General features: G+C 28.7%; 1 protein-coding gene across 1 annotated transcript; it reads right to left on the bottom strand.

Moving 5' to 3' along the window:
- Positions 1-207: 207 nt before the first annotated feature.
- On the bottom strand, positions 208-25843 carry LOC100214578 (vesicle-trafficking protein SEC22a). Its single transcript, XM_065810711.1, has 7 exons — positions 25713-25843; positions 24831-25014; positions 14839-15002; positions 14102-14281; positions 4745-4884; positions 4321-4380; positions 208-521 (listed from the first exon to the last, which is right to left on the bottom strand). Exons 2-7 carry the CDS (start codon positions 25004-25006, stop codon positions 321-323), a joined length of 921 nt encoding a protein of 306 aa, XP_065666783.1. The 5' UTR covers positions 25007-25014; positions 25713-25843; the 3' UTR covers positions 208-320.
- Between the last annotated feature and the right edge of the window lie 3 nt (positions 25844-25846).

Genomic DNA, 25846 nt, shown 5'->3' with positions numbered 1-25846 from the left:
TAAACTATTTTTGGATGATAATGATATTGATGATGACAATGTCGATATTGATATTGATGATGATGATGATGATGCTGATGGCAATGAAAATAATTTAACATTTTCAAGCAAAAAAATTTAAATGTTCAATACATGAAAATGGAGTTAAAGAAAAAATAATTGATTACTGGAAAATCATAATCCTTAAAAAATTATAAATAGAATATCAAAGCCATTGAATAGATTTTTAAAATTTTTTACATGTTTAGTCTTAAACTAAATTTACAATAATAACCGTTTCAAATAATTGCAATAAATTAACAAAACAAAATTAAATAAATTTAAATATTATAATTAGACGGCTTAACTGTTGCTGTTTTCATAGATATACTATAAAAAATTAAAAAATTTGATAAAAGATGAAACATAATATGAGTAAAATCTCGTAGACTTCGTAAATAATAAAGTAAAGCCATATTAGCCAGAATGCACAAAATATTCTTCATTGTTCTTTTTTGAACTTCATATATTAGAAGATAGCACTGAAAAAAAATCCGTAATTTTATATAACATTAACAGCTTTAAAAATTGCTATCTATCTATCTATCTATCTATCTATCTATATATATATATATATATATATATATATATATATATACACATATATATATATATACACACACACACATATATATATATACATATAGGCATATAGGGTGCGGAAAAAGTTCTCGTTCAAAAGTATAATTTAAAAAAATTATCTATTTTGCTGTTTATATTTTTGTACGGGAACTTTTTCCGCACCCTGTATATATATATATATATATATATATATATATATATATATATATATATATATATATATATATATATATATATATATATATATATATATATATATATATATATATATACAGGGTATAGTGTGTGTATATATATATATATATATATATAAATATATATATATATATATATATATATATATATATGCTATAGCGTGTATATATATCTATATATATATATATATATATATATATATATACACACTTCAGCATATTCATGTGAGCACTTGCTCACCTTTTTTTGCTTATCTAAATCGACACAGCTTTTTTAGAAAAAGAAGAAAATGAATGTAGCAGCACTCCACTGCGAGTCAGGCTATTTGTCAGTCGATGTATAGTGCATACATCGACTGACAAATAGCCTGACTCGCAGTGGAGTCCCCGGTAGCAGGCTATTTCGGTATGACGTCACACTGCTCACCTAAATCAGAAGTATAAGATATGTAAAGTTTAAGCTTGAACTTTGAACTCTTGGTATTATCAAGAAATAAAGAATGATAATATAAATAATAAGCATAATAAGAGACTTGAGGTATGGAGGTCCAAAATGAAATCAGGAGTAAAAATACGACAAGCACAATAAAGAGAAACAACTTTAGCAGATGCTAACTTTGCAATCAATTGTACATATGGTTTCCATGAGATGTCAATAATGAATGAGAATCAGAGAATACATAAAATAGGAGGACTCAGCAAGAGTGTTGCCATTTAACAATATATAAATCTAAATATGGCAATGATTATTAATAGTAACAGCTGACTTTTGATTAGCTTAAAACTTATCAGCCATTGCTAGTCTTAGTATATCACAGAGAGATCACATTCAATATCAACTGTCTAATCAAAAAATTCTGAGATGTCACAAAAAATAAATCAAATTCAAGATCATTAGATTCAAGAAATGAGTTAAAGAAAAAGATTTGCAAATAGTTCTGCCTTATCTTTGGGAAAAGTAGAAAGATCATTTTATGAAAAATGGAATGTTAGATTTACCTTGGTTAATGACATTGTTGAAGATTTTCTAAAAATCTTTAGAACTGAACTTCTAAGAAAAAAGATTTTTTATAGTTTGAAAATAATGGTGTAGTGGTGTAGTGGAAGAGCGCTTACCTTATAAGCAAGACGTTCCAAGTTTGATACCCACCACATCCCTGGTATTACCACGCTCGACTTGTTTCTCTGCTCAGAGGCCTTGTTTGTCAAGGTTCTATTTTTGAGTTAAAGAGTTGAGAGAAGGAAGCTGTCACAATAAAGTAGCCTCCTTGACTAAAAGGTCCCTCTCAACCTTAGGGAGAAAAATTACATTTAAAAAACAATAATAATAAAATGGACCTTAGCATCAGACAGTACCTTTTTGCATCACTTTCTTGTAATAATAAAATAACAACTGTTTTCCAGAGAGAGTTGTTCTAGTGGAAAAGACAAAAAAAATTAGAATTAGCAGCTGCAGAATAATGAAAAATCCATGGCGTAGAATGAGGCTTCACTTAAAACCAACAAATAGGATCAGAAGCTTTCATGCCTTTCTTTATTGCCTGCAATTTTCAATAGAGACATGGAAGCAAAGACATATCAGCCTAACGACCATCACAAAGAAAATCAAAAAACAGATCCTTGTCAGCCTTTAGATAATAGTAAGAAGTGTGATGTAGAAGTACAAGATATAAGTTCTAGTGAGATCATAGCATAATTTTAACCACCTAAAGGAGAACAAGGAGAAAACGAGCACAAGGTTTTTTTTTTTTTTTAAGATTATTTACCTCCCCAAGGCCCGAGGGGGGCCACTACAGTCGAGGAGGCTATTCATTTTTTTTGTGTGTGTTTTTTTTTCTGTGTGTTTTTTTTTTTTTAAAGCTAGGGATGAAACACAAATCAAGAAGTAAATAAATAGAGAAAGTAAATGACACAAGTCATAAAGTTAAATATCTTGATAAGAAGTTAAATATCTTGATAAGAAATTGTGACAAAAGTTTTGAGCTTTAGAGTCAGCAAGTCTTGTGGTACTAGAACCAAGCCTCTCAGTGTGATGATCATTAAAGTCACCAATTACAACAGTATTTACTGAGGGACAAAGTGATGCGCCAATTAATCAGCATTGCCTTGTTTGCAACTTTTTGCAAAAATTACAAAATTTTTTTGCTCGCCCCTAAAGTTTTTTCCCAGGAAGTTTACTTCAAGGCAGTAGCTGGATGTTAATATCTGCCCAAAACAAATATTTTCATCAAGACACTATCTCTAGCCCAAACTTAACCAAGAACCCTCAGGCAAAAGTTACAAGACAGCGAGACATCTGTCAGGTTACACTTGATTACATGTTACCAGTACCAGGATGATCATGAAAATCTTGATTCTGCAATATTTAGTTTTATATTTTATTTAGTTTTATATTGCTAATTATTGTATTATTGGACATGTGACTATTAGGGTTTTTGCAAATCAAAGTATATCAAAACTATTATTATTATATTACTGTGTATATAAAAATACATTTATATATACTCTTTATATATTATATAATAATTATAATTGTAATACAGCTGTATTACAATTATAATTATTATTTAATATATAAAGAGTATATATAAATGTATTTTTATATACACAGTAATATAATAATAATAGTTTTGATATACTTTGATTTGCAAAAACCCTAATAGTTTAATTAATACTCTATTATTGTGCAAATTGTTAATACTCTAATATTTTACAGCTGTTGATAGAATCAGCCTCTCTGACAGCTACCATTTAGAGCATTATACTCATTATTCAGAGACAAGACACAAATCAAGGAGTGAATGTAATTGATTAGGCTTTTTTTTTTTTAACGAGTCACAAAGTTAACTATCAGTAAGATATTAAAAAAGAATTAAAAATTTGAGCTTTAAAGCCAGTTAAAACAGTGGTGTTAGTGCCAAGCCATTCAGTGTGATGAGCATTAAAGTCTACAACTACAACAACATTGACTGAGGGAGAGAAGGGACTTGGTCAATTTGACCAAAAACAACATTAAAAAGTGTGTGCAGTCTTGGGAAGAAGGAAAAAAAAAAAAGAAAAAAAAAGTGAGTAAAAAGGAATTAAGCAAAAGCCATCAAACGAATATTTAGAAGATTGTAACCTGATTTCACGACATATAGATGACTTGATTGTCAACCATGTGACTATTTGAGTCTTTACGAATAAAAAGATAATGGCAATCAACAAATTTTGTTTGGTAAGATTCAACAGGTAAAAAATTACATCAAAGTTCATGCATATTTCCAAAGGATTAAAAACAACTTGATAGTTTTTTTCTATTAACATTTTTAACAACTTTAATAACTTTAATAATTTATATTAGATATTTTTGAATAATATATTTAGGTTTTTCCTCTTTTTCTGAAAAAACTGTCTGGATTAGGTTGGCATTTTAAAACTTAAAGTGTATAAATTATATTAGGACAGTGCTGACCTAAATCTGCAAATGTACCTGTGTTTAACTTAATCCAACTTAATAACCTACCTGTCCAATGTTTATGATAGAAGATAAAGAGTAGCATATACAAATGCTTAACCAATGGTCCTGAAAATAAAACAGCAAATCAACAAAAACAGCTTTCATATAGTTAAACTCTTTTTAACTTTATTTACTTTTTGAAAAACCTAATAATAATGACTAACAATCTCTATGCAGGTATTAGTTAATCCTAATGTGATATATACAAGTATTGATGTATTAGTTAATCCTAATGTGATATATACAAGTATTGATGTATTAGTTTTCTTAGTTATTAGTTATTAGTTAATAAAAACATAATTATGAATTAAAAATGTCTAAATATGAATTCCTTTAGAAGTTTTATAAAATTAAAATATTTGTAAAAAGCAAGTTTTATTTTGACGACAAAAAATCAAACCTCATCTTCATGATTTATTAAAAAACAAACCTCATCTTCATGATCATAATGATATTGAGTAATAAACAACATTAATCTCATAAAATTTAAAATCCCACATAACAGCGCCATTACTAATGACAACTTTCCTATCATTGATAAAGGATTTGATTTTGTTGAATATTTTGATGCTAAATATAAATAAACATAATTTAAAAAAATGAAAATATTAAACATTATTTCAATGATCAAGGAAAAAAAGTGTTCCTGGGAAGAATTGAATTATATCAAACTAAAAAATTATAAGAAAAAAAGTATTAAAATTGTCAAATTAAAGTTCAAAATTTGGTTTCATACTAGTTTAATGGCATGCTATATATTATGTATATAATCAGAATTATTTTATATTATACAAATTTATTAATTATTATATAAAATATTATTAAAATTATAAATACCAGAACTATTTTAATTGATCATTTTTAAAATATGAATTTATAAGTTCTAAGTTTCTAAATAATAATTTTAGTACTATTTCACTAAGGTATGTGGGTGTCACAATCAACTAAGGTAATTGTGAGTCACAATCAGCAAGGTAAGTGGGTGTTACAATCAACAAGGTACGCGTGTCACAATCAATACAAAATTAAAAAATAAATTTATTTTACACAGAATTTAGATGTATCATGTTAACATAACATTGTTTATCATGTTTTGCAAATGTTAACACATTCTATAACACAGCTGTTTCACTCAATACAAAATATTGAAACAGCTGAATAACAATATGAGTTTGACGAGTTTATAAAAAAAAAAAGTTCTGCATAAAAAGTATAAAAATTTACTAACTTTAAAATAAAAGTATTTTTTTTCTCTAAACATTTTCATCTTCAAATAAAAAAAATATGAAAGATCTACCTTTCCTTGTTAAATAAGTAATCACATTAAACGAAATAAAAATAAATGTTGCTAAAATGTTTCCACTGATTTGTGATCACTTTTCTGTTTTTTGCGATATTTACAAAAAACTAGTCTTGGGAAAACTAAGATTTCCTAACTTATCTTTATGCGATGACATAAGATTCAGAAAGATTAAACATTCAGGAATGTTTAATCTTTCTGAATCTTATGTCATCCATGTGCTTTATTCACAAAAAGTCTGTTTTTTAATACATTTATATTATAAAAGTTATTCTTTTTTAATGTCAACATAATATTTTTGATGGATGACATAATTTTTTAAAATTTCAACCTTTTCTGCATATTAAAATCATAAAAATACCTTATGTTCTTCAAGCTATGTCAGGTGATATGTTTTCAAACTTGTCATGTTTTGCAAATTTCTCTAGTTTTTGCGTAAACTTGTGTTAGGTTTTTAAAGCGATGACGTAAAAAAAAAAAGTTTTTCTCTAATATTATTTAAAAAAAACATTTTCTCTAATATTATTTTGCAATTATGATGTCGGATCTTTAATAATCCTTTTTCATATCACTTTTAGTTTAAGTAAATTTTTTTAATTTATAATGGTCTAACAATGTTTATATTTAATAAATATCTAAAAGTTGTTTTTAGGTAAAAAAAAGTTGTTTTGATAAAAAGTAATAATAAATTATAGAAATTTTATGTTCATCATTTGTCTCGTTTGTTTAAAAATCGAAGGAGGTTTTCATTGATTCCTTAAATGTCATAAGATACAAAATTGCATTGGTGTTATTAATCTTTTTACAGAACAAAATTATATTTAGAAAGATATAAATTTTTTCGTAACAACCTTTAAGTCAATATTTTCAAAAAATAACAAAAAGCTGTAAACCTCGCTTTGAAACAGCGTGATAAAGAAAACTTCACATAAGGAAGCAATGTGTACATTGGTGAAATGATTATCCAAGACATTTCTATATAATTCTACAAAGTGCTATTAAGAATACTTTATGTAATTAATTTTTCTACATTTAAAGCTCATAAAAATTTTCTTTTAATAAATGATGTTTTAATTTTTTTTTATTTTTATGTTTTATACTCTATAAAATAAAAAGCAAATGAAATATATATATATATATATATATATATATATATATATATATATATATATATATATATATATATATATATATACATATATATATATATATGTATATATATATATATATATATATATATATATATATATATATATATATATATATATATATATATATATATATATATATATATATATATATATATATATTTCATTTGCTTTTTATTTTATTTTTGTTTTATAGACAAGTTACCTTAGTAAACCTATAAATAAGTTAGGGTTAAGTTACCTAAACCTTAACCCTAACTTATTTATAGATAGCTGCACTGGAGTATACATACATCAACTAAATTGAGTAGAGAGACATGCAGCAGCGTACATGCATCAATTAATATAAATAAGGAGATTATGCAGGAAGTGTATGTAACGCTAAATTTATATTTTGAATAGAAGTGCGATCTTTGCTCTCTTGTGTAGAGATTTTATTCAACATAAAGCACTTTTGAATTTAAATTACTTTAAATCTCTGTGTGGAAGCCAATATCATTTTAGAGTTATATTTAGCTTGATTCACTAAATGGATAAAGTACATTATAGTAAATTTACTTTTAAACTAAATCAAAACAGCCAGTTAAGTTACTACAGTAACTTACAGTTACTCAACTATTAAATTTACTTAATATACTCAAAGAATCACAAAAATTAGCCATATAAATGTTTCAATTTATTTCTTATGTTGTTTCTTATTTTAAAAAGAAATTCTCGAATAGAATATAAAAAACGCGATACCATTTCTTTTATATTTTATGTAAAGCCATATCAAGATCAAACATTTTCTATAAATACGCAAGTTGTAAAATTCTGTAAAGTTGTAAAATTCTATAAAGTTGTAAAATTCTGTAAAGTTGTAAAATTCTGTAAAGTTGTAAAATTCTGTAAAGTTGTAAAATTGTAAAGAAAGTAAAACTCTGTTAATCAAATAATTTTTGATTGATTGAAATTTGAAATTGAAAAAAAAATTTGAAAAATAAATATAAATTTAATTCAGCGACATCCGTAATACCCAGCATAACAAGAATTGTTGCTGAAAGTTAAACATATATTTAGCTACAGTTACAATATCAGATTTAGAACATAGTGTAAGAGAAGAAGAAAGTCTTATTTAAATTGTAAACGTTTTGAATATTTAATTATATTTTGTTTCTTGAAAATAGTTTTAAAAGTAGAAACATTCTATTGCAAACATTAAACCAGTAATTACCAGAGTTTAAATGAAAATTAAATTAGAAAAAATTTAAATTAAAACCAATACATTATTTTACTTCTGTTCAAAGAAATTTAAAATATATATATATATATTAAGCATATTCTTAAACTTAAGGAAAATATAATTCGAAGTTTCACTTTTTATGGCAAAATAATTTGAATAAAAAAATTGAATGAGAACATCAACTTGAAATTTAGTTAAAATTAGAAAAACTTAATTATACTTAATAAAAAAATTAAGTAAAATTTAGTTTTTCACTTGAATGAAAAACTTAATTATACTTAATTTTTAAATAGTACGTTAGATCAAGAAACAATAAAGTATAAAAAACGTGGTAGCTAATGTTTTTTTGCTTTGATATAGGCATGTTTTTGCGCAAATTTGAAGTTTAAAGTTTTATGACAATAATGTTTTAATTTATTAATTAGTTTATTTTTTCAAACACATTTTATGTTATTAAGGTCAGGGTTAACAACTCGTGTTTCTAAATGGATCAATCAATCGTAAATTTCTAAAAAAAAGTCTAGATTTTTCTAAAAAAAAAAAAGTCCTTTAGAAAAATCCATCTATGGCCCTGAAGTTTATAAACTGTATAAAAAACTGTCACGAAGTTGTTTTACACTAACACAAGCTCTTTATATTGTTAAAACAACTTTACAATTTTGCTCAAATTTTGCACACTTAATCATTTTCGATGACAATACAAGGAAATGGAAAAATTTGACCAAAAAAAGTTGATTAAGTTAACTAAAATTTAATTTGTATTTTCCCATACATTTTATGTATTTGATATGAATTGCGTATTACGTCACAAAAATCATTGATTTGCAAACTATTTGCAGTTTCGAAGACATTAAAGCGCAGCGATTAAAAACCTATTGTTTTAAGTTATTAAGTAATAAGTCTTAAGTTATTAAGTTAAAAACCTATTGTTTTAAGTTATTAAGTTAATAAGTCTTAAGTTATTAAGTTAAAAAACAAAAATTTAGTAAAAACAGTAATTTTTAAATTAAAAAAAAAACAAAACAGTAATTTTTCCTTCTACAAAAGATAACAAAAAAAGAATTTCTAGGCCCAATAGAATTCTGCTTGCATAAAGCATGGATTTGAAAAAAGAACTTTATTTTGATTTACTAGTTCCTAAGAAAGATCATGAAATTTTCTTTCATAAAGAAAAGACCTGCTAGAAAAAGTTTTTAAAATGAAATCAGTATCTAAATCATCAGCCAAGAAAAAAAGGTTGATGTAGTTGCACAAATATTATACTTAGATAATTAAAAAGATGTAATTACATCTGTAGTAATCATTTACTTTTTACAAAGATGTTATTAGACATCAATGGAATTTCAGATGTTGATGGACAGATGTTATTATACCTCAGTGCATTTACAGATATTGTTGGACAGATGTAGTTATACATCATTATATTTACAGATTTTGTTGAATAGATGTTATTAGACATAACAAAAACTGATGTTGTTACCCTGACCCTTTTTTACTAACGGCATTTTTATTTATGCCTAATTTTATCTAATTATCCCTTCCTCCCCCACCTCCTCATTACTAAAAAACGACGCCATAGATGAGGGAGGGGGAGGGCAAATTTTTTTTTTTTTTGCAGTTAGATTTTTTTGCATTAATTCGAGCCCTGATTTAGTTTTTTTGATCATAAAATAAACTTATTGTACCACCTATTACTACTTAAAATTATCAATTATCCAGATTTCACAAAGAATTATGTCCATTAAAACCTTCTAAATTTTGCACTTCCTTGCAGATTCCTTCACCTTCAAAAGCATTTTTTTAGTATCTAATGATATTACCAGTTTATACACCATAATTCCATTGCAAGAAACAACAGATATTAACAGTCATATGGCTTAAAGAAAATCATGACAGCATGAACATGAATCAAATATCATGACAACATGAACTGGAATCAAATTTTATAAAAATTTCAAGTTAAAACTCAAAAAACTATAGCTAACGAAATTTAAATCATTTTGTGCTCAAGCTACAATATACATTTTTTAAACAAACTTTTTGAAGTTAATACCAGAAATTAACAAAATAAAATTTTAAAGTAAAACAAGTAAAATTTTAAAAAGTGACCCTTTCTTGGTGTAATGTTTCATGTGAAAAAAGTTGGACATTAAACTAAAAAAAGATGTTTTTTTGTTTTATTAGATAAATTTTATTAATTTATAACTTTTTTGAATTAAACTATAGTTTCTATAATTATAGAATTAATCAAATTGCTGCAAGTTATTAATTAGTTTTTTCTAATGCTTTTAAAATCAAAACTTGAATTCAAGTAAAACAAAATCACTTCAATGAGCAATGAAAAAAAAAATATTTGAGCGACACTCGCTATAACATCAGTTTTATTTTGAATAAATATATATATTTTTTAAACATCTTCACTTCCAACAAGGCTGCAAGCAGCCACTAAATAAGTTGGAAGTTACAAGAAGAGAAAAGATGAAGATAGAGCAAGATAACGATTGATGGACAACTTAAAAGATTACAAATTATATTAATCAGGAAAGCAAGATGAAGGAAGCGAGTTCCTACGAACTGATGTTCGAGGAAAAAAACTAGACGAATAAGCATTTTTGGAGCACTTAGGAACAGTCACAGAAAAAGGATGACACTTAATTGAATGACAAGTAACACAAGAATGAGTTTTAGTAGATGGCACTAGAGACGCTAGCTCTTTAGAGCAGTGCCCATTATAATATTTGTAGAAAAGAAAAAAAGAAGCAACATTACGACGATGTGATAATGGTTGGAGGTTGGCTGCAAGAGCAGGTCCAACTATGTTTACAATGCGTTTTTGCACCTTGTCTAAAAGAGAAAGAGCATCATTAGAAGATCCGCCCCAGATATGGCAACAGTATTCCATACAAGGCCGGATTTGAGATTTATAGAGATAGAGAATAGAATCCAGAGTAAGAAAGTGACGCGCTTAATAAAGAGATGCAACCTTAGCAGATGCTAACTTTGCAACTGATTTGATATATAGTTTCCAAAAAAGATTGGAAGTAAGAGTTAATCCTAGAGGATGAAGAGTAGATGACTCATCGAGTGCATCACCATTCATAAATATAGGAAGATTTAAATTATTGCGATAACGATTGGCTGAAAAAATTGAGTTTTATCTAAATTAAAGTTCACCAGCCACTGTGAGCCCCATGCTGCAGCAGAAGTGAGATCCTTTTCAAGCTCATATGCCCCCTCCAAGCAATCAGAGAGTGTTGGTTTCTTATCACGACAAGAATAAATGGTAGTATCATCAGCAAACAATGCCACCTTAGATGTGAGAACATCTGGAAGATCATTAATGTAAATTAAAAAGAGTATAGGACCAATAATAGAACCCTGAACTTACAGAATAAAAAGAAGAGTGCTGTCCATCGAGGACAACTTTTATGCTACGATTGGAAAGAAAGGATTCAATGATCTTAAAGATGTTGCCGGATACACCATAAGAAGAAAGCTTATGGAGAAGACCAGCATGCCAAGCTTTATCAAAAGCTTTTGAAATGACAAGAGCGATGGCCTTAACCTCTCTACCTTTATCTAATGAACGATAAAACTCATCAATTATTACTGTTAGCAAATCAGCTGTAGAACGAGAAGATCGAAATCCATATTGATGGTCAGAAAGTAAGTTATTAGATTCAAGATGAGAAATTAAGTGTTTGTTAAAGACTCAAAAACCTTGCTTAAGAGAGAAAGAAGACTTATGGGACGGTAGTTAGACGAATAACATCGCTCTCCAGAATTTTTGAAGATAGGGATAACGGATGCCGCTTTCCAGCAGGCTGAAAAACAAGACTCTGATAAGCACTTGTTGAATAGTTTTGAGAGTATAGACGACAGCTCCGGAGAACACTTCTGCAAGACAATAACAGGTATGTTGTCCGGGATACAAGCTGTAGAAGAGTCTTAGCCGGAAATCACTTTAGATACAGATGCTGGAGTGATATGAATGTCAAGCAATGGATCAACCTGTTTGTTGGCAATATCAGGTAGAACACAACTAATGGAATCAAAAGAAGATATTGATGAAAAGATTTTAGCGAACAATTCGGCTTTGTTTTTAGGTGAGGTGACAAAGTCTGAACCATACAAGAGAGGTGGAATTATAGATTTGCCCTTATTATTGATATTTTTAAAGATTCTCCAGAAGTCACGAGAGCCTAATTTTTGAGAGGAGATACGAGATTTCATGACCTCAGAATAGCGGGTTTTGGCGTTAGACAAAACCATTTTACAACTGTTTCTAGCAGTAATAAATAGACGTCTGTTTTCTGGAGAATTGTTTTGCTGATAAATATGGAAGTAACGGTTTCGATTAGCAATCGCAGCTGAACAGTGTGAGGAAAACCATGGAGGAGAGTGAGGCTTGACCTGGAATCGTCGAGAGGGAACAAAAGATTCCATGCCAGTTTGATTCCACGAAGTTATGTAAGATGCGCATTTGTCGACAAGAAGACTAAAGATTTCTACCCAAGGGCCATCACGAAGAAAATCACGGAAAGAATCCCAGTCAGCTTTACTGTAGTTGTAAGAGGTACGATAATAGGGGGATTCAGGTGATGAAGAAGAATGAGATATTAGTTTTAGGGAGATCAAACTGCGATCAGAAGCACCTGAGGGTGAATGTGGAGAAACTGAGCACTGAATAGGATCAGAAACAAGACATAAGTCGAGTAGAGAAGGTAAATGATTCGGGTTGTCAGGAAAGCGAGTTCGAAAGTTGACTATTTGAGTTAGGGATTGTAAAAGGCAAAAGTTGTGGGCTTTAAAGCCTGCAGAGTCACTGACACTAGAGCCAAGACATTCAGTGTGGTGAGCATTAAAGTCACCGACAACAACTATATTAGCTGATGGATAAAGAGGGAGGGCTTGGTCAATATGATCAGAAATAACATCAAAAAGAGTGATGAAGGAGAGCAATATAGAACAAACAGAAAGGCAATAGAGTGAAGTGATGCTAAACAAAAGCACATGAAAGAATAGTGTGTGGATTCAAACCTAGTTTCACAACAAATGGGTGAATTCTTACGAATGTAAATGCCCAAGCCAAGCATGTGACTATTGGAGTCTTTACAAATTAGAGGAAGATAACCATCAACACTAAGATCACAAGATGAGACAGCCGAACTCAAATTATTCTCACAAAGAGCAAGTAGGTCTGGTGAACTTTGCAAGAGATAAGACTCAACAGAAGGAAAGTTACTTCGAAGACCACGAATATTAGTGAATGATAGATTTAGAGAACTTGGTGATGATGATGGTTTTTTGTGTTTTATAGTTTTTGGTACTTTATTCATTTTTAAATTAGATTGAAGAACTTGACTTAAAGCATAGATAGTACTCAGAACACCGTTTAATAGCCCAAGCAATTGCCTCATTACTACTAATAAACCCTAAGCCGTAACAAAGGGCTCCAAATGTGGCCTTGCACACCAAATGCAGCCTGCCTCAGAACCATAAAACTGAGTTTTAGAGCTGTACCCTCATTAGGAGATAATAGAATGAGTTGCCTAGTCATAAAAACAGAGACACAAGCAAAACCCTTGCATTGAGTCAAGAGGATCCAGCATTCAACATCCTACACTGGAAACAATGTATTAAAAATACATCTGCGCCAGTCTAATAGATGAATAAGGGGTGCGAGGCTGGTCAACAGATAGAACCTGTTTACCTCTTATGGAATCTGTTTACCCCTGGTCAACAGATAGAATCTGTTTATATATATATATATATATATATATATATATATATATATATATATATATATATATATATATATATATATATATATATATATATATATATATATTGAAATACCATATAATATAATCAACCCTCAGAATTAGGGTCAGCACTCGGCAATGCCAACCTAACTGCCGATCTAAAAATGTTTGAGGTCAGCAAAAAATTGTCGACCTCATTTCTATGTTTTATGGTAAGACCTTTGTATTAAATTTTTTTTTGCCAACCTCTAAAAAATTTTATCCTAATTCCGAGGGTTGTATAATAGTATACTCATAATATTCTTATTTTTGACTATTTCTAATAATAAAATAATATTTACATGATGCTTACATGATGATAACTGTGTTTTCCTTAGAACACTTGCAAGTATGACAGTACCACTAAGATCCTGTTCTGTTATCTCTAATGGAGGGTTATTTTGAAGTTCTTCTGAAATACTACCCAAAGAAACCTTTGTACAGAGTGTTCTTGTATTATTATAACGTTGTTTATGTTTTTGAATTACTCCATCTATATTTCAAAAAACAAAAACCAATTAAATAATTTACTCAAAAAAAAAAAAAAAATGTAAAAAAACAAAATTTAATGGAAGATCTCAAATGACGCATTTTTTAATAAAGGTAATATGTACAATGTAACAAATTTAAAATTTCATGTTTTAGGGGTCATCCATTAACTACATAACCCTTATTTTGTAAACTTTTGACCCCCTTATTTCTGCCACAGTTCACCACAAATGTCTGTACATCCCACACCCAAAAAAAAATATTACAAACTTATGTTGTGTTTAAAAAGGAAAACAACACAAACAACATAATCAAAACTTATTATGTTCAAAAATTTAAACATCAAAAGAATTAAGGATTAAAGTTATTTGAATAACTAATAATGTGATAAAATTTTCAAATGGAAATTTTTTTGTGATTACATTTTTAAAAAGCCCTGTCCCATCATCAGAGATTGTCACAAATTTGCGCTTCCTCTTTCTCTATGCATGTGGCATAATTTATGGATGACCCCTTAAGCTTTTTTAGAATCAGAAAAAAAAAAATGTAAAAAAAGCATACCAAATTCTATAAATGAATATGGTCTTATAGCCTTCTGCACTGCATTTAGTGTAAATTTATTAAAGAAATCTTTTTTAAGTTCTTCAAGAAAACTGTATGCGAGTATTGGTTGCAAATTTGCTTCACTTATAAGAAGAAAACAACACTCTGATTCACTTGTGCAGCTAAAATTATTAGTTAAATTACTTAACTTTTTTTCAATAGATAAAAGACTTTGTTTTCTATAATAATATATATAAAAAAAAGAAGTTTTATATAATATCTATTTCTTAAAATCAATTTTACAAAAAACAATTTTTGACCGGATTAATACTTTTTTCAACTAAAGTCTGTTTCTGTTATAATCAATGAGAAAATAATAAAAATGGAGAAGAAATCAATTCATATATGAAAACCTATAACAAAAAAAATATATCTATCTATTACTCATTATTGGAACTGTCAAGTCTACACTTTTTAGTGCAGAAAAACTTAGTGCCTAGTTGATATACGTTTAGAGTACATATCTAAACAATTTGTGTCGATTGTGGTTGCAAGACCACAATCGACACAAATTGTTTTCACATTTAAACATTGTTTTTACATTTAACCTTTTTATATTGATGCACTTTTTGCTGTTTACTTGGTATGCTTGTATTGCCTGCATAGCCTATGTTTTAGTCCTTTTTTATTTCATCTTTCATCAATTGCTCGAACTTTCTCCATTGTTTCGGCTTCAGGTAAAGCTTCTTCAATTCTTACATTCATTTAGATTTGTGGATATGTTTATCAGAAATAGTAATTTGTTTCAGAAATGTTTATATTGCAGAATCTAGACCATTTTTAATTAAAATGTGTGTTTTGTGATAATATTCAACTGAAATGTAATAATATTTAACTGAGTGTTAAAGAAACAGATGAACACTATGCAGTTGATGATATAGCCAATAATGATTGTGATGCTAGCACTTGTGTTGGATCATTACATTTTTTCAGGTAGGCTTGACATGACAATATATTCCAATGTCCAGTTGCTGCAAAATATGACTTGAATGAGCATTTGACAGACATTTTTTAATATATTTCAATAACTTTTAATGACACATGTGCTGTGACCATCCGATCCAAGAATATGTTCACCATCAATTGATTTAACCACTTAATAAATTTCTCCATCTATCCTAATTCTTATCTTGTAAACATTGTGCTGGTTGGACCATTTTTGCACTATAATTGATTTAAGTATCTTTTTAATTTATAAATAAAAGGAGGCGCATAGAAGCCTGATGCATTGATGCAGTTGTTTATGATATAATTAATTTTTTCACTGTTTATTGTAAGTTTGAGAGTGCACTTTGCTCTCTCAAACTTACAATAATGCTCTTGTTTTGTGTTTTTCAAATAGTGAACAATAGAAACTATATCAGCTTGTGTCAAATCATAATCCTAATTGCTAAAACATTGAATTAAATGAACTAATAACTTTTCAGTTTCAACTGATAAAGCTGTTGGCCTTTCGCTTCCATGTTGACCTGCGTTTATACTTTTATTTCTGTCAATCAATCGATTTTGGTAAACTTTCTTAATCATATTCCTTGCTCTTGACAATGTTTCAAAACATCTTCGCTGTAGTTGTTATTTGGCATTTTGTTGATAGTGATGGTTTTTTATTATTTATATCAATTTGCAGGAGATAAGATTAGTATTAGCATATTAAAACAGAGAAATGGCCACCACTAAAACCATCTTTTTATAGAAATAGAAAGGAATTTAAAGAGGAAGTAGTATTTAAATCATTATTTTATATATTACTGACAGAATTAAGGAAGTCAACACTTAATGAAAATTGATGCACCAAAAAAACCTTTTATCCTAACAAAAATGTATCAAACAAAAATATTTTACTAGATGTTCTGATAGTTCTACTTAATATTGATCTGCTTTTATATTATTATATTTCTTAAAACTTTTTGTTAAAATAAATATGTTTAAGTAAAAGTGACCAACTTAAAATAGTGACCAAAAATACACTAACTTAAACATGGAGAGTTACAACTGTCAGCTCTGATATCTTACTCTTTTAAAAACTTTTGAAAACAGTCAAATTGTTAAAAAAGTTCCTAAAAATTAGTCAAAATATTTTTCTTAATCAAGTTGTAACATTAATATTTTCAATAATTAAATTAACAGCTTGTTTTATTTATTACTAGCAAAATTATTATTAGAGATTTAAAAAACCGCAGATGTAAACTAGACTCTTATTTGTGTTTTTTAAAAATGTATTTTTTTTTTTATAGTAAAATAATGGTGTCACAAAGAGATATTAAATTAAAAGATTGCTTTTACTATAAAACAAGAAATTTGCTATATATTTATTAATATAATTTCGCTATATATTTACAAGAAGAATAAAGCTTAAGCAAACAAAATATCTAAACTATCAATAATAATAATAATAATAATAATAATAATAATAATAATAATAATAATAATAATAATAACATAATTGGGTCAAATCATTTTATTTCAACCAATGGCCTGTGGGGCACCATCTCTAATTTTCCTCATTTGTACATTTCCACATTATGTAGATAGGTTAAACTTGAAATTTCAGACTTCCAAGTGTAACAGTTAAAAAAATATGGCTTTATAAACACTGCACAGTGGCCCCCCTCAACTTAAGAATTGTAAAAACAGACTACTTTAAAGTCTCATAACTTTTTTCTAACTTTCATTAAGTGTCTCATTTTTTCTAGAAATGTTTTCTGGGTAGTTCTGTATTAAAAATACTGGTTTTTGTTAACTTGTATCATATTAGTAAAAAAATTATAGCCTCCTTAACTTCAAAAAAAAAATTAAAAAATGCTAAAAAAAGCCAAAATGAAGTTAACTGTAGTATTTTTCTATTCATCAACGAGTCTTTACAGTTTAATTTTCTGATTAGCTACTATTATCTGTAACAAATAGGCAAAAAATAAGCTGCTTGTTGCAGTTTAGAACTGAAATATATCTAAAAATGTAATGTCCATTTGCAAAAAAAGTCCCATTTTCAGCCATTTTGAGATGCTCGCAATTTTTTCTAACATTTTGTATTGATCTAAGCTTAATAGCAATTAAGACCATAAGATCCAACTATCTGAAAATGCAAAATATAAAATCTGTTTGATATTTTAAACTTTATTGTTGCAATTTTTTTTCTTTATTTGTTTGTATCATAGTTTGTGTAGCATATATTTTATTTATAAATTTATATAGAAGATTGAATAATTAAATCCGATTCAATTTTTTATAGTAAAGAAAATACTGAATTCTTGTTCTATTGGGACAGAACTAAAGTTAGATTGTCATAAAAATGCATACTGCAGTCAGTCTGAAATTTTGGAAATATCAAATAAGGAAAAATACTTGCTTACTATAAAAACAAATAATAAACTTCATACAATTTGTACTCATCATAGTCTACAATTTATTAAATACTATCCAACATTTCATAAGTCATGCTGTGACCCTCTTTCAATTCATTCAAAGATTGTTAAAGGAAATCTGACAACTGTCACTTTGGAGCATAATAAACTAAACTCTGCTTTGATTCCTGGGAAAAAATATGTTTTAGTTATGTTAGAAAAATCTGTTGAAACAGTTAAAGAGAGAAAAGATCCAGATTATGTATTACCTGATAACTCTGTTATACAAATTGATAACCTAAATCCTTGTCTTATAAAATTTGGTTTGTCGCTGATTAAAAGATCATCAAGCATGAATATGTTACAAAAAGATAATAAAATAAAAAATATAGTTAAGTTGTTAAACAAGTCTTTGAATTCACCTGAACAAGAAGTGTCACAAATTGCTTAAAAACTCCTCTTAAGATTATCTAGTAGAACAAACAAAAGCTTTATAATGAGAATAGTATTAAACAGAAAAAATAAATTACTCAACTTGTATTCTTGTCCATTGGACCATTCAGGAAATAATAAACAAATTTAAAACAACACAATATATGGTAAAGCAAGCTAGAGCTTTGCGGGACACTAAAGGAATCCTTGGTGAGAGACCAACTGACATAAGAAATCCAAAAAAACTGACTTCTAAAGTTATAAATCAAATTGTCAACTTTTATGAAGATGATAGTAATAGCAGATTATTGTCAGGTGCAAAAGATTATATAAGCATAAAAACAATTGAAGGTAGAAAGCACATTAAGAAGCGATTCATATTATGCAACCTTTCAGAACTATACCAAAAATGGGTAGGAGAATTGAAGTCTGATAATGATATAGCTAAGGTGGGATTAACATCATTTGTTCTTTTAAAGCTAAAATACTGTGTACTTGCTGGAAAATCTGGCACCCATACTGTCTGTGTTAGTATCTACCATCAAAATCTAAATCTAATGGTAAAGCGTTTAAAAATGAATTAAAGTTAAAAGAACTGATGGTTTTAGCTGTATGCTCATTAGAAAATTAAGAATGTATGTTTCACGAGTGTAAAAAGTGTCCCAGAAAAGAAAGAATTGAAAAAAAATTAAATGATCTGGTTGGCAAATGAAATAACTTATAAACAATGGTTGAAAACTGATAGATACTCCGTAGAAATAATAGTTAAAAACCTTGATGAATTTCTTGAAGAGTTAACAAACATTAACTCACAAAACATCACTATGTCAGCAAATCCCAGACTTTTTAAAACAGTTAAAAGAAAACCTGAAAGCAAATGAATGAATATTATACAAATGGATTTTGCTGGAAACTTTTCATTTGTCATTCGGGATGAAGTTTAGGCATCATATTTTTTTTAAAAATCAGGCAACTCTTCATCCATTTGTTGTATATATGAGATCTTCAAATAGAAAACTGACTGAAAAATAAAAAAATGAAAAACTGACTGAAAGCAAATGTTATTGTGTTATATCAGACAATCTGATTCACAATACTGAGGCAGTCTTCAGTTATGTTTCAAAGTGTTTATTCTAAAAGAAGAATATCCACAAGGTCAGAAGATTCATTATTTCACTGATGGTGCAGGCAGCCAGTATAAAAATAGGTAGGTTAATTTTTTAATTCACATCATTTAAAAAATTTTGATTAATTAATTTTAAACTAACCTATTTGGCTATTAGAATGATGTTTTTCAAATTTGCTATATAATAATTAGGATATTCATTTTTTTATCAAATTTATTGATTTCACTTAATGAATATAATTTTTCTTAATGTATTAAATATCCTCTAGTTTTTTTCATGAAAAACCCTTGTTTTCATGAAAAAGACTACAGGCTGAATGCAGATTGGCATTTTTTTGGTACTGCACATGGAAAAAGTGCATGTGATGGAGTAGGTGATACAGTGAAAAAAGTAATTAATAACCTGTCCCTCCAAAGGCCGATTGGAAATCAAACTTTGACACCAAAAGACATTTTAGTTGCTAATGAAATTCTAGTTGCTAATGCATTCTAGTTGCTAATGAAAATTTAAAAATATCAAGCATAGCAACTTGTTGTCTGAGTGTACATGGATTTTGGTTATGATTTTTTTTTCAAATAATGGGTGTCTTGAATTTGATATCATTATGGACTTTTAATTGAAATAAAGAAGATAGCTTATATTATTTTTAGTTATAAAAACTCAACCCTAATAAAACAAATTTTGAACTTTTTGCTATAAAAGTTTTTTATAAGGAAAATTATAGAGAAAATGGTACTTTATAAAAAGAGCTTACTAAATACATTTTAAAAATTATGATCTTGGATTATAAGATTTATGTTAAAATTTATTTTTAGATTTCTCTATATTTCTAAAAAACGAAACAGCTGTTAACACTCATGAAGCACTTGCTAAACAATTTGAGAATGTTCCTGCTATCATTGTATCATTGTTTCTCACCTCTATCGTGTTGTTTAAAAGCTTATGTAACATCAATGAGCACAACATTTGACATTTTTCACATACTGGAAGATAGTTGCATTAATACACTAAAGTCAGTAAATGTTGACATCAATATTGCTGATTGGGTATTAGCAAATTAATATGTTGAATTTTTCCATGGAAAGGTAATAGATGTTAAAGGTGACTGTTTATGTCAGCTGTTTACAAAAAGCTGGCAATTATTTCAAATATCCAAAAATATGAGATATCCATTAATATCTAGTTAGTGACATTATTGCCACATTACATAAGCCTGAGCTCCAAAACACATGAGGGTTTTACTTCTATCTAAAAAAAAAAAAAAAAAAAATTATACTGTATTAGCGGAGGGAGGGGAGCTTTGGGCAGTCAGGAGGCTTGGGCACCCCCTCATTTCTCACAATATTATAGATATTTTTTGTTACCATAGCACTATAGTTTTATAACTGGCAACACCGCTCATCAAGTGTCAGCTGTCATTTCACTTGGTTGTCAAGTTACATGCGCTTAACAGTTTGTTGCGTACAAAAGTAAATATTTTGTTTGGGATTTGAAGAAAGATTACAAAGAAATCTGCAAGAAAGTGTAAGTATCTGTGTTAACTTTTTCTTTTGCATTTAATAAACATTATATTTACCTGGCAATTAGGATTCAACATTTGATAAAAATAAACTTATTCAAATCTATTTGAAAAGTGAGGTTATGGGTATTATTGGGCATGCAGGTAGGAGGGAGGTTTGGGCATGCCCAATGGTCCCTCTTTTTTTAGTGTGTTTTGGTGTCATACTATGCCTATTGAATTGAATGTTTAATCATTTCTTTTCAGGACAATGCCATTTTAATTTAAAAAGAAAAATAAACAACGTGAATTCCTTAAAAATGTTATTTTGCGCGCATTGAAAGAGGTTTCTAAAGGAGGAAAAATTAAAACTACTGTGATTAAATATGATATTCCCAGGTATAACCTTTAAAGATACATAAAACAGGGTTGCGTTGTCAAAGATATTTCTTCTAAATTTATATCATCCCAAATATTCACGAAAGATGAAGAAGAAAAAATTTCAGAATATCTTGTAACATTGTTTAAACTAAACCATGGAATGTCAAAACTGAAGGCACGTGAATTGGTTTACGAATATGCCACTGCCATTAATAAAAAAAATACCAAACAACTGGACAGAGAAACTTGCATCCAATGATTGGCTAAGGGGATTTTTTAAAAGACAACCTCAGCTTTCGATGAGGACACCAGAAGCTACCGGTCTTTCATGTGCCACAAGCTTCAATAAGAAAAATGTCGAAGATTTTTTTGAAAATCTCAAAAGTCTATTTATATATGAATGGCATTGCTTCGACCCTGAGTCTATTTACAATATAGACGAAACTGGATTATCAACAGTACAACGAACCCAGAAAGTGATTGCTCTCAGAGGCACTAAGCAAGTTGGGCAAGTAACGTCAGCTGAAAGAGGGACACTTGTAACGGTTTGCTGTGGTATTAATGCATTGGGTAACTCAATAACACCCTTTTTCATATTCCCACGGGTTAATTTCAAAACATATATGCTAAATAATGCACCTATTGGTTCAGATGGAGCAGCACATTCTTCAGGGTGGATGACAGCACCATGTTTTTTAAAATATATACACCATTTTTTGCAAAACACGTAAAAACCAACGCCTTCCTCACCAGTTCTATTGCTGCTGGACAATCACGAGAGCCATATTTCAGTACCAGTTCTGGATTTTTGCAAAGAATCAGGCATTGTTTTAATGACTTTCCCATCACACTGCAGCCATAAACTGGAACCCCTAGATCTGACTGTCTATGGACCACTCAAAACTTATTATAACACTGTTGTAACAGATTGGATGGTAAGCAATCCTGGCAAAACGGTAACAATTTATGAAATCCCAAAATTAGCAGCAAAAGCCATCCCACTTGCATTCAAGTTGCAAAATATTCAAACAAGATTTAAAAAACCTGGCATTTGGCCATTCAATTCAAACATTTTCTCTGATGAAGATTTTGTTTGTTCTTCTATAACTGATCGCTGCTTGCTGGAAGAGAATAACTTTGCTACAGAAAAATTGATTTCAGAACAACCTATCATGGAACAGCCTTCAACAGAAGAAAATCTGAGTCTAGAGGATCGTACAAATTCAAATGTGGAAGTCACTGGGCCATCTCAACTGGAATCTCTATCTTAAAGCCAGACAAGGGGCACTGTCAATGTAACACCTGATTTAGTAAGACCATTTCCGAAAGCCGGCCCCAGGAAATTGGGTGGCATGAAACGGAAGAAAGGAAAAACTAGAATATTGACAGACACACCCGAGAAAAGAATTATAGAAATGGAAGAAAAAGAACGACAAAGAAAAGATCAGATCAAAGAGCTCAACAAAAATCGAAAATGCTCTAAAAATGAGAAAAGCTCGAAGATTAGCAGTGATGATGAAATAGAAAATGTTTCCGTTTCTGACGAAGACCTTGTTGAAATCGATTCATTGGAAGAAGATTTTGATGTAGACAATGTGATTGTTCTGGATAGAAAATTCCAGATCAATACCTTTGTGTTAGTTAAATTTGACACCAAAAAAACTGTTTATCATTATGTTGGAATAGTCGAAGAGGTTAATCACTCCATGGTAACTGTCAAATTCATGAGAGCGAGTAAAATAAGAAATACATTTATGTTTCCTGACATCAAGGACGCAGCCAGCGTCCCCCTGGAGGATATAAAGACAAAATTGCCTACACCAAAAACATGGATAAAACGTGGCAGGCTAAAATATAAACTTGACAAGCCTCTTTGGGTCATACCAAATTTACGATAAGTCTTATTAAGTCCAACATAGTGCAGTATTGATTCCAGGTGACATTGTTTAATTTTTTGTAAAGTCTATGATAAGAAAAAATGTTTGTCTTACAAGTTGTATTACAATTTTTTATAGCAATGCTATATAATACTTAAGCATAGTAGTATATTAAAACAAGATCGTGCATATTAAATACAGTGCCCAAACCTCCCCACAGGGGTGCCCAAACCTCCAAACCACAGGTAGGTTTGGGCACTTTGGACATGTGTTAGAAAATCTTTTGTAACTTTGCGAGTAATTATAATACTAAAACTCTTCTAACCAATAATTACTGCCAAATATGTGTGCTAGATATATTTGAAATAAAATTTTGATTATAATAAAAAATAACAGTTTTATTATCGTTTATGTGAAAAAGTGTCCAATGCTCCCCTCTCTCCCCTAATTGTTTTGAATTAGCAACTAATTATTAATTAAAAAGTAAAAATCTAAGCTAATAATAAAAGTGGTTTCTAACAAGTTTCCTCTTTTTCCTTTATTAATCATAATTTATTTTTAATATAGAAGTTATTATATTTTTTAAGCCCCCTGATGTATCATGAATATCCCCTTGATATATTATTAAAGTCTTATTAAAAATTGTTCAAGATTTTTTTAAAAATCAAAGGTTTTTTGACTTTAAGATATAACACTCCTTAATTGTGTAAATTATGTTTAAAGTGTCATGTTTCAACAATAATACAGGGTTTTAAAGAGTTGTTACCTCTTAATTCGTGCCCCTACCCAGTATAAAGATTATATCAAGGAGAGGGCTATCAACCATGACTTTCATTGGCAAATGGAAAATACATTTTTAGATATATTTCAGTTCTAAACTGCAACAAGCAGCTTATTTTTTGCCTAACAAGTCAACAAAAACCAGTATTTTTAATACAAAACTACCCAGAAAACACTTCTAGAAAAAATGAGACACTTAATGCAAGTTAAAAAAAATTATGAAGTTTTAAAGTAGTCTGTTTTTACAAATCTTAAATTGAGGGAGGCCACTGTGCAGTGTTTATAAAGCTATATTTTCTAAATCGTTACACTTGGAAGTCTGAAATTTGAAATTTAACTTATCTATATTATATAGATAATATGTAAAAATCAGGAAAATCAGAGATGGTGTCACACAAAGCTTTCTCAAAATTGGTTGAAATATAATGATTCGAGCCAATTATTAATTCAGACATGTTATAAAACAATGATAAAAAAAAATGCAACAATAATATATATCTTATTATTCACTTACAAAATTCTGAACTGTCCAACTGCCATCCAACTTCTTGTGCCAAATTGCTTTATTTTCCGCGTAATAACTTTTGCATAACGCTTACTATCTCTTAATTCAAGACCAGCATCAATATCTGTTGAAGCAGAAAGAGCCAGACCATCTTTAACTCGATAAATTACAGCAAAACGTATCATTCAAGAAGCTAAAAATTTATAGATATTTTTATTTAATTTGGTTTTGACTATAATCTAGTTTTAAGCAATGTTACCAGTGGGTTAGCTCACTTTAAAATCTTTTCAATATATGTTTTAACATGACCCACCCTAACCTTTGTAGAAGAATGAAATCCTTTTCTTTTTTTAAACAATTTAGAGGGTACATTAAGGTACCTTTGACCAGGCTTCTAGCATAAGGAAAATTATTAACTTTGACAAACCTGGCATTAAAATTTTGAACTAGCCAACTTTGATATTGCAGATTTTTTTTTTTTTACAAATTTTAAAAGAATAAATCATTCTTATCTGAAAAAAAATTGCTCTAAAAAAATGAAGTCTTTTAGATTAGTCCACAAATAGTATCGAAATTGTTTAACAAAAATTAGCCTTCTAGACTGTGAGGACAGTTGAAGCGAGGACAAATTTTTTGTAAAAGTGTATTTTTACAAAGTGTTTAAAAGTTTATTTATATAAAAGTTTTCTATTAGGTTTAACTTATTAGATTTGATAATTAGGTTTGATTCTACCAGGTTTATTTATTAGGTTTGAAAGGTTCTTCTTAAATTTATTATCACACAAAATTAAAATTTAGATTTTAGGTAATAAACACTTTTGAAAAATTAATTCTCACTGAATATAATAAACAAAATAATTCGTTCACATAAAAAAAAAATGAGCTCAGTACTTAAGTGTGGTGAGGTCTACAGCATATTATAGGATCTTAAATGTTTATAAGATCATAAATATAAATAGGATTAGTAACACTTAGATCATATGCGCGTAGAGCGAGAGCTAGAGCTAAGGTTTTAGAGGAGCCGT

The sequence above is a fragment of the Hydra vulgaris genome, chromosome 11 (genome assembly GCF_038396675.1).
Source record: "Hydra vulgaris chromosome 11, alternate assembly HydraT2T_AEP".
NCBI lineage: Eukaryota > Metazoa > Cnidaria > Hydrozoa > Anthoathecata > Hydridae > Hydra > Hydra vulgaris.
The sequence above is the reverse complement of the archived record's forward strand: the minus strand, read 5'-3'. Positions and strand labels throughout refer to the sequence as shown.

Coding starts and splice junctions, on each gene's coding strand:
- LOC100214578 (XM_065810711.1), bottom strand. CDS start 25,006: ATGATACGTTTTGCTGTAATTTATCGAGTTAAAGATGGTCTGGCTCTT. Junction 14,282..14,838: donor ATATTCATTTATAGAATTTG/GTATGCTTTTTT, acceptor TTTGAAATATAG/ATGGAGTAATTCAAAAACAT. Junction 4,381..4,744: donor ATTATGATCATGAAGATGAG/GTTTGTTTTTTA, acceptor TTTTATTTTCAG/GACCATTGGTTAAGCATTTG.